Here is a 9,459-nt window from a genome sequence, read left to right on the forward strand (position 1 = left end):
AGTTTCTGTTACCTAGTGATATGGCTGTATGCACCATGGTTATATTTATAATTCCATGGTTGGACAAGTTCACTAGGGCAAATGAAAGTGCTCTTAGAGCAAGTGCATGACCTACTTCACTTGCCCAATTAGGCAAGTACGATTTTTCCATTGATTGAGTGCAATTTTGATACAGTACTTTTTACAGACATGACATCAAGCAATGGTCAACAGATTCCATTACTGAAAGTTAAAATGCATATACTAGTAACAGTAACATTAAATTTTGGGCAAGTGAAAACTTGGTTCGGGCAAGTAAGTTTTTATTAGCTTGCAAGATAGGCCAAGTGAGTTGTAGAAAACTTGTCCAACCCTGATTTCATGCTATTACTAAAGAAAGTGAGGGTGAGTCTCACCGTGGTCATTTCTTATTTTCCTGTTCTTGCTGAGGGAGATTTTCTTGTAGAGCGTCTTCAGACCCCCCGTGGTGTAGGCAACGGCGTGGACCTTGGGCGGCTGGATACGCACCAGGGTAGTGCTGGGTCTGGGGAAAGCAATCAATCAATCAAACAATCTATCAATCAATAAATAAATGATCTAATCATTTCCAGCTTTTATTACACCCAACCAAGTATGAAACCAATCCATCCAGCCATTCTTGAGTTATCTAGTTCACAGACAGACAGACAGACAAACGCTAGTGAAAGTATAACCTCCATGACATTTCATGGAGGTAGCAAACGGCTGTAGCAAACCCTTAGAGAAGGGTTTATTGATAACTGTGAGGTGAGAGGGCCTGCAACACATACTGGACTGCAGGAGAGGTAAAAAAGAGAGAATTGTGAAGCTCTTTGTGATGCAGTGATCAGGATTTCACAGTCTGAACCATGGGTTGTTTCCAGGCTGGACCCGCTCCAAAAGCTACATTATTCCCCTTTTCTGACAGGACTTTCAATGGGACTGCAGGAGTGTAGCACTGATGACAAGTCTGGACTTGTACTAAGTTGTAGGAGAACTCATTGTCTGGCAAGCCAGCTGCTGCTTTACACAGAGGATCATTTCATTATAAAAAACGTAATAACCACGGAAAACATCTAAATTAGTTTTTTTTTTACTACTAGATATACATGTAGTAATTCATATGTTACATGTAGTAATCAGTGTCCTTGTGTGAACAACTGCTAAGTTCAAACAACTTAGATTTTTTGTGTGAGAATGTTCCCAATTCAACTGTTGTGTCTAGAGGACAATACACAATTTGCATATGGTATATGGCATACATGTAGCTGTCACAATATGACTATCAAAAATGTTACCTGGGCTCAGATTCCATTTTCTGCATACGGTACCTAAACTGGAGCAGAGGTGTGTACAGGTAAGATACCCTGTACAAGAATAACCTCTGTACCACAGGATGTGCAGACTTTACATCAAGGCTTTTCATGCTACACATGTGTGGCTAGCTGGGTAATCCTCACACAAGGCTTGTGTTACTGTGTTTATTATACACACTCCTTTCGTTAATCCTTCACTACGGTGTCCTTTAGTTTCAGATTGACGTGTCTGTACATTTGGTTGTGTCGTGTTTGGACCATAGCCCTACACAGTGGGTTGGATCACCTTCCGCTCTTCGGACGATCTTCCCCGGGGTCAGGCTATTGCCTCTGGTGATAAGGAATACACCATGTTGTTTTCTCTCTTTATTATATGCTTGAACAGTCTGGTGAGACTAAGGAGCTATATGCTATAGGCTTTCATCTATATGATCTACGTCTCTTGTGATAAAGCCCATCCTCCCTGTACAGCTGTGCATCAGGTATACACACTGGAATCTGTATATACCTCCTACTCCGGTACCCCACAGCCACCTGTAACTTCAACCATATAATAGATCACAGATATGTCTGTACATATTTTTCCATGGCAGGGGTCCAAGGTGGTACACAAGAAAAATTGATGAAAGGGTTTAGAGGGTCCTGGTTTGAGTTCACTTCGCTTATGAACTGCTGCAAAACGACAGTATATATTAACATGGATAAAAAGCATAAGATTCATTAAGAAGTGCTGGGTTTTGGACCCTTCTGTCTGTACTAACACGTCAGCTGTAACTTATGTCACAGCTTTGACAGGCACAATAATTTTGTTGATCAGAAAATCTGGTCCAAGGCCAGGGGAACGTTAACCCTGGGTCAAGGCCAAATAACACCTATAAACACCATGATAATAACAGTCACAACTAAGTTATACATGTATTATGTAACATCAGTCTTCTCTTGTACCTGTATTGGTACTGGCCATGACCTTCACTGAACTACAGGTCAAAGTACAGGTTATGACCTGCTGCCATGCACTGAACTAAGGTAACCCCTGTTATCATGGTTACAGGGAAATTTTCTCCAACTGGAGTCCAAGTCAGATATTGGTAACAGTTACAGGCCATGACATTACTGAACTACAGCAGGTCAAAGTACAGGTCATGACCTGTAGTCCTGCACTGAACTTAGATAACCCCTGTTACCATGACTACAGGAAACTGCCCAACCAGAGCACAACCTACTCACACAGTGACTCCTGCCCCAGTTCTGACCACAGTTGGCACAGGAACCACCTGACCCTGTTGTTGGTACACCACATATTATGACTTTGCTCCCTGTGAGATCACGTGGCACAATTGGCAGCGCATTAGGCTCAGGCCCAAAAGGTCCTGAGTTCGTAACCCGCTGTGTCACCGATCATGCGCCCTTGGGAAAGGGACTTCACACGACTTTCCTCACTTCACTCAAGTGAAAATGGACTCCAGGATGAATAGTTAGGTATCAGTCACTAATGGAGATCCTAATTAAAACCAAAACCAAAACCAAACCATTTTGCTTGTAATTGTGCAGACAAAATAACCTCAATATGGCTTCACTGATCCAGACAGTCCCAGGAACTGCCTGAACAGGGTCCATAAAAACAGGGTCAGGTGGTTTCCTGTGACACCTTTTCACCACAGCTGTGGTCAGAACTAAAGCTTTGAAAATGTGCCACTGGAAACCAGCTGACCTTGCTTTTATGGACTCTTGATGAACCATTGGGTACATGTAGCCATTATTGTCTATAATGAAATCATCTTGTCAGGGCTCAGACCTGGGTTCAGCAGTAATACCCAGGAAAGTCCCAACATGTTTCCTCCTTGTGTTTGGCAAGCCAGCATTGCAAGAAAATTTTACCTATTTTCCAAGACATCCTAAAGGATTGACTATATACACATAGTGTCATGCATTAGCAAATAGGTCATACTGTTTTTTGCCCTCTCCAACTTGTTTTGTTGCTTGCTTTTACCTGTAATCCCTGATAGAATACATGGACAACAGGTCATTTGACCTTCCGGGGTGAAATATCAAAAACTTCATATTGAGCTACATATACTAGTGGGGGGCAAAAAAACAACATGAACTCCGCCTGGGTAGTAAACAGGTAACCCTGTTGTTGTCATCTCAAATGTCCAGGCTTCGGCCATGTTTATTTTGCCCCTTGTTTACACCTGGATACCTGGGCAAAAGGTCATTGACCTCCAGAGGAACCTCCTAAAATACCTGTTGTGACCAGCAATGGTGTCCAGGATTCCATCATTTCAGTTGACCTTGCCCTTCTACCAAGGACACTTGCTCAGGCCAGAGTATATCTTCCAAGAAAAGGAAGGTTCGGTTACAGAATTTGTGACTACACCCTTCAGCTCAGGAAAATTAAGATATTACTAGAGTTTTCTTTTTCACAACCAGTTAATATTACCGGCTGATAATATTAACTGGTTGTGTAAAAGAAAATCTACTACCATCCTATGACCTACCAAACTGATGAAATTATTTTTGGAAATTCCAGATTATTAACTCATTACAAACCATCTTGTGAATCCCCAGGAAGCTTTTGTTATGCAGGATCAGGAGGGGCACAACTTGAACACCCTGTCAGGATCTCAGCTGTCAGTATGTCTTCAGCTTGTCACCCAGCCAAAACATGGCTTACTGTGTTTCTCTGTTTGTTTACATTCTGTAATCTCATGAATACACAATCTTTATGTAGGGTGCTGACACAAGAATGACTTCTCAACATTTCTTCTCAGAATCTTAAATACTCCTTTTCACTCAGTGTAAATTATGACCAAACATCTGTGTGTTGAGAAAGCATGCCCTGAAGTGGCCTGAGTGTCTATGATCGCTAGTAAAATGCTGTCCAACCCCAGTGACATGTTACAGGGCTTGACATAATTTTTTCTGCACACCTGCGCTGGTGCAGGTAACATTGAAAATTACCTGCACCAGACAAATTTTACCTGCACAACTCTGAATTTAGGAAGTATGGATCATGCTAAAATTGTTCAGGAACCATTGCTATTTTGGAGGTAATATTCAATGCTGCTAAAAACAATCTACATGTAAATACACCTACATAATATGAAATCTATGTATAAAATCCAGTACATGGACCAGTGCAGGTTAGGTGCAAGTAGACACCAGAAATACCTGCACAGCTCCAATTTTACCTGCACTAACCTGCATATGAAGGTGGTATTTCAAGCCCTGTGTTAGCATGTAGGTCATCAGTGTTGACATCCTTCTAACCCTGCTACTTGTCATACACACAGATATCAGGGCAGGGATTATCCGGTGATTCTACTGATGTGTTTTAGACCAAATGATGTTTCACCCTGTAAGTTATATAAATGTAAGGACACTGGGTTCCGGAGTCTGGACATAAATTTTGATAAATTTTGATTTGACGCAACAGACTTTATTTGTTGCAGTTAATGTTTTGAATTTGTCTCCTGTGAATGATTTGGCTGGAGTTCCTTAATATGAGAGCAGACAGTAACATGTTGTCACTTGTCCATGTTTCATCTCATATATCAAACATACCTTTGTGTATCTAAATACATACGCAAGTGAATACCTGGCATTGGTTAGAGTCGGGTGTGTGTGTATGTATGTGTGTGTGTATGACAACAGTAACCTGATGTTTCATTAACATAACATTAATCAGGTATAGCTGCCCACTACGCTGGTGATAACCCAGCAAAGCCATGCTTATTTCTTCATATGAAACATGACAGCTTATACTAGTAAGTTATATGATGGTGTGAACAGACAGCGTTGGGTTAGAGGTCAACCCCCGGCCGAGTTGGCTCCTGACTTGTCTCTTATGTCCTTCTCTGATTGGCTGTTCCTTAGTGGTCGAACAAGTTTGCGTTGGGCCTCCCACATAGGTCTGGCTTTGACACTCAGACTAACATTTCCAACAAGCCATCTGTCTGTACAATTAGCACAAGATCTGGCTGAAATCTGCATTCAGAAATTCCCCTTGTAAAGGTAACACAGAATATCTAAAAAAGTAAAACGATTTTTTTTTAGGTATTTAGTTTTACCACATTTGTGGAGGGATTGACATAACACTTTTAACAGGTGACTTTCACCTTTTTGGACACCTGTATCATGATTCAGACATAACATAACAAAGGACAGCAGTGGAGCCTCTAATCACAACAAGTGGTGGTTAATAACCCCAGACAGGGTTTTATTTTCAGACCAGTTCTGTTGTTATAACACACCTAATCAGATTAGCTTATTTACAGGACAGCTATAGTGGTCTGTCTGAAGCCTCATAGTCATAATACTGTACAACTGAACTTACTGTGAGTTGATTTAAAAATAACTGAGAACTCAAAAGCACCTGTCATAATTAGTACACATGTATAAATCAGCCTCCTTTTTGCATGCTGATATCTTACCAATTACAATGCTGTGATTCTGAGAATAAACAATATACCCCATATACACATATTATCCCATTGAACATATAAATCTGTAAACATCCTTGCTGACAATGTTTACAAAACCAAATGCTTGACATGTTCATATTTCCAGTAAAGGTAAAGCCCTTGTAACATGGCCATGTGAAAACACGACAGTTTGGATCGTGGGTGCACAACTTGGCCATGTGCAAACACTACAGTTTGGAACGTGGGTGCACAACTCGGTCATGTGAAAACACCACAGTTTGGAATGTGAGTGTAAAAAGTGGGTAAACACACCGGACCCATTCCTGTATGACATCATGTTCTACGGTGTGCTCTTCAGGAAGGTATGCGAAACACTTCAGGACTCACTCTGCAAACATGCCTGACCAAACATCACATCTCAGGGGTGTCAAGTACCCATGTTCCATGGCCAAACTGAAGCATCTTTCTACTGTCTAACGGGCAAGTAATCCTCATTACGCTGCATTTGAAAGGAACTCGGAAAATGTCATCAACTTTGAGCCTTGTATGTTGTAGCTGTGTCTAAAGTGAGGCTTCACATATCAAGACTAAAGTGAAACTGAAAAGGCACTCTTCATAGAATCTTTACTTACAGAGTTACAATCTTTCGCTTCTTTTCAAAGTTACTTTTGCTTCTCTTCAAGATTGGCAAGTCCCCATTGCCTTACTAGAGTCAAAATGATGCTCACTTGTGTCTGGACGGTGTATTGTCTGCTTTTTTCCCATCTGACAAGAGTTAGACATGAATGAACATGTACACCTAAAAGACTACTACTAGTATACAATCTAATTGTGGGCAAATGGAACAGATTTTCTACAGTGTGAAACTGTTATCTTGTGAAGACAGTGTCTGCGAAACAGCAGCTGCTATGAGCTGGACAGCAGAGGTGGAGACAGGAACTTGAGGAAGAAGCTGCAGAAATACAGGAGAACAGGGAGAAGAAGATGAGTTAGTAGAGAAGACAGGAGACACAGAGAGCAAATTGTACAGGAGATATGAATGATGGAGAATGAGTTCTGCAGAAGTGCAGAGTCAAGGTTGTTATGTTATTGTTAGACCCAGGTTAGACAGGAAAGGTTATCGTGTGAGGTCAGGAGTGTAGAGAACAGCAGATAGAGAATGATTCAGCATAAAACATATCCTACTTGTGTCAGTATCACGACGTGGTGTGTAAAATGCATCTGTGGGGATGGCTGAAGTGGTATAATGGTACTGATGGTGTGCAAATGGAATCTGTATATCCGTACATCTGTATACTTCTTTGCATTCAGATGGAAATACTCCTGCGTATTGAATTACAGTGTGTAAACAGTATTGTTCAAACTTTAGGAGAGACCAGGCCACATAGACATGATACAGAAAGCTAGTCCTGACATCTGTTTCAGGGTTACACAGTGGCACAGTGAGAACATGACACATTCAAACCTGTATAGGAACGGGAGTCACAGTGGCACAGTAAGGTCCGCACAATAAGAATATGGCACATTCAAACCTGTAACGTTACAGGGAGTACAGCCAACTCACAAACTCTGGCTGTGTTCTGTGCAGACTGACAACAACCTGTCCGCATGTCAAACAGAATTTTTATTCTAATTTTAGTTGATGAACATTTTCATCAGGTTGGCAAGTCTTTGTACACAAGTGTTTTACTCAAGACTGATGTTTTGTTGTCAGTGACTGTCTGTCACCTTCCTCAGATAATACCTGTGTATTCGAATGTGTAAATATAGATTTGTACATCTGGAACCCCATTTGCTAATCTCCTATCAACAGGCCACTGGTTGGCCCTTTGGACACTGCATTGCCACTGATACAGTCATCATCATATGCAGCTTGGATTAAGTTAACTAATGTTAGCAGCAATACTGAGGATGGTGACAGACGGTCAGTGAAACGTCGGTAACTGAATAAAACACTTGGATGTGAACAAAGAACTTAGTTGACTTCCAGCTCCTACAGGATGAGGATTGACAAGGTTTTGGTTCCCATGCATGTTTGTCATGTTTGCCAAGGCTCCTCTGCACACAAGGGAATGGGCTATCATACATGTACATGCCTGAGGGCCACAGCAGCTGCTGTTACTAGTGTTAGTCTAGTACTAGTAGTGGTAAATAAAGAAATAGCCTAGTAGTTATCAGGACATGTCCCTGCAGCTGCTGTTACTAGTGTTAGACTAGTTATCAGGATGCTTTACAGCAGCTGGACATGTTTGCAGCTCCAGTATTCCGGTACTGAGATATCAGGGCATCCTACAGCAGCTGATGTTAGCCTAGTAATCAGGGCCACATTCACATTGTAGTCTGACTCTGGGCTCAAAAATGTGGCCAAACAGGGTGAAAAATTCCTCCATGAAGGTTAGACATCCAGTTAATAAGATATATCACAAAGCAGAAGTATTTATGGCAAATAATCTTACACCAGAGGAAACAACACAAGGACAGGACTTCTCGGGACAGCAAACTCTTGTCTTGGGTTGAAAATATTCACCTTGTTTAGGCAACCTTACATTTAAGTTACATCTAATAATATTCTCTGCTGAAGTCTGAGTATGAAGGGACAGCTGTACATCTTGCAGGCAGAGCCCTGGTGGGAGTGGGATATGTGGGTGTGGACATTGTACTGCTAAACTGTGGTCAGGTGGAGGAGGAAACCATTTGTTGCACAAACTCATGGACACATACCTGGGGGGGGGGGGGCGTTGCACAGGGAATACAAGAATTTTGACTCTATAATTAAGGTCTGAAAGTTTGGAACTTACTACTAAAAAGAGGAATATACATACTTTGGTGTAGGAAGGTAAAAAGGAAAAGCAAACGTATTACAAATCATCTGATCAGAAATCAGCTCAGATCATCTGTCAAAGAAGCATAATATCTTTCTCAGTTTCTGGTTCAACTGGTTTCAATAATTGATGTAGTTTGTATCTTTGACTTTTATTTGTCCTGTAAGTTTTAATCTCTGCTAAAAAAAATCTCTGCATTTGCACAGGTAGAGATCGTATCTATTAATCTAACCATAAGTATAAACAATATTTAGGACTCTTTCAGCTCTGTGACAAGTCACACAATTCCATCGGTATGGAAACCTGGAATGCCGAAAGTGGTGTGGACATGTCACAAGTATTTAGTGGGAACACTTCACATGAAACCTGTGCGACGTGGTGCAAACGTGCCTAGGCTTACTAGAAACATCCTAAAAGTTGAGCCACTGCTTCTTGGTCTCCTACATGAAAGACAATCCACTTGTAGGGGCCTACAGGGTAAACTGCCCGCAGCTATCAGCCGTACAACCACTCTTGTTGGTGTTTTCGTGGCTTGCCCTGGCCTCCAGAGAGAGAGAGAGAGAGACAACCAAACCCCCCTCCCCTCACCTGATAGGCTCGTGAAATGCGGTCTTCCTTCCCCGTTCCATCTTCTCTGAGCTGACATCCCTCCCTCTAGGCAACACGGCGGCTAAACATGGCACTTACGTCGCTAAAAACAACGGCAAACTGGATTGAATGAAGCGACCCGTCCCTCTTACCACCGCCATTTTGTACTCTCGTTCCCAGCGTGCAGAACGCTCCGAGCTCCCTGATTGGCCGGCGCCGTGCACGAGATCGGCCCCATGTGACGTGGGTGTCCAGGTAAGGTGCTCACCTGTATGGCGTAGGAGATGAGTTCTTACCTGTGACCCGAACCGG

The 9,459-nt window shown here is 42.0% G+C and overlaps 1 protein-coding gene across 4 annotated transcripts in view; it reads right to left on the reverse strand.

The window, feature by feature from the left end:
* The window catches only part of LOC118417544 (serine/arginine repetitive matrix protein 2-like), a 37,883-nt gene extending 28,543 nt beyond the window's left edge, over positions 1–9,340 (reverse strand). For 3 of the 4 annotated variants that reach the window (XR_004831370.1, XM_035823146.1, XM_035823135.1), the window contains exons 1-2: positions 9,148–9,340; positions 396–523 (exon numbers count right to left, since the gene is read on the reverse strand). Coding sequence is in view for 2 of the 4 variants with exons in the window: in XM_035823146.1 (XP_035679039.1) it covers positions 396–523; positions 9,148–9,188 (169 nt within the window). In the remaining 2 variants the exon portion in view is untranslated. Of the gene's footprint in view, positions 1–395; positions 524–4,514; positions 4,588–9,147 lie in introns of those variants that run through there. The other variant, XM_035823154.1, reaches the window with a different exon arrangement.
* Positions 9,341–9,459: the final 119 nt, after the last annotated feature.

This window comes from Branchiostoma floridae, chromosome 1, assembly GCF_000003815.2.
Source record: "Branchiostoma floridae strain S238N-H82 chromosome 1, Bfl_VNyyK, whole genome shotgun sequence".
In the NCBI taxonomy this organism is placed as follows: Eukaryota; Metazoa; Chordata; class Leptocardii; order Amphioxiformes; family Branchiostomatidae; genus Branchiostoma; species Branchiostoma floridae.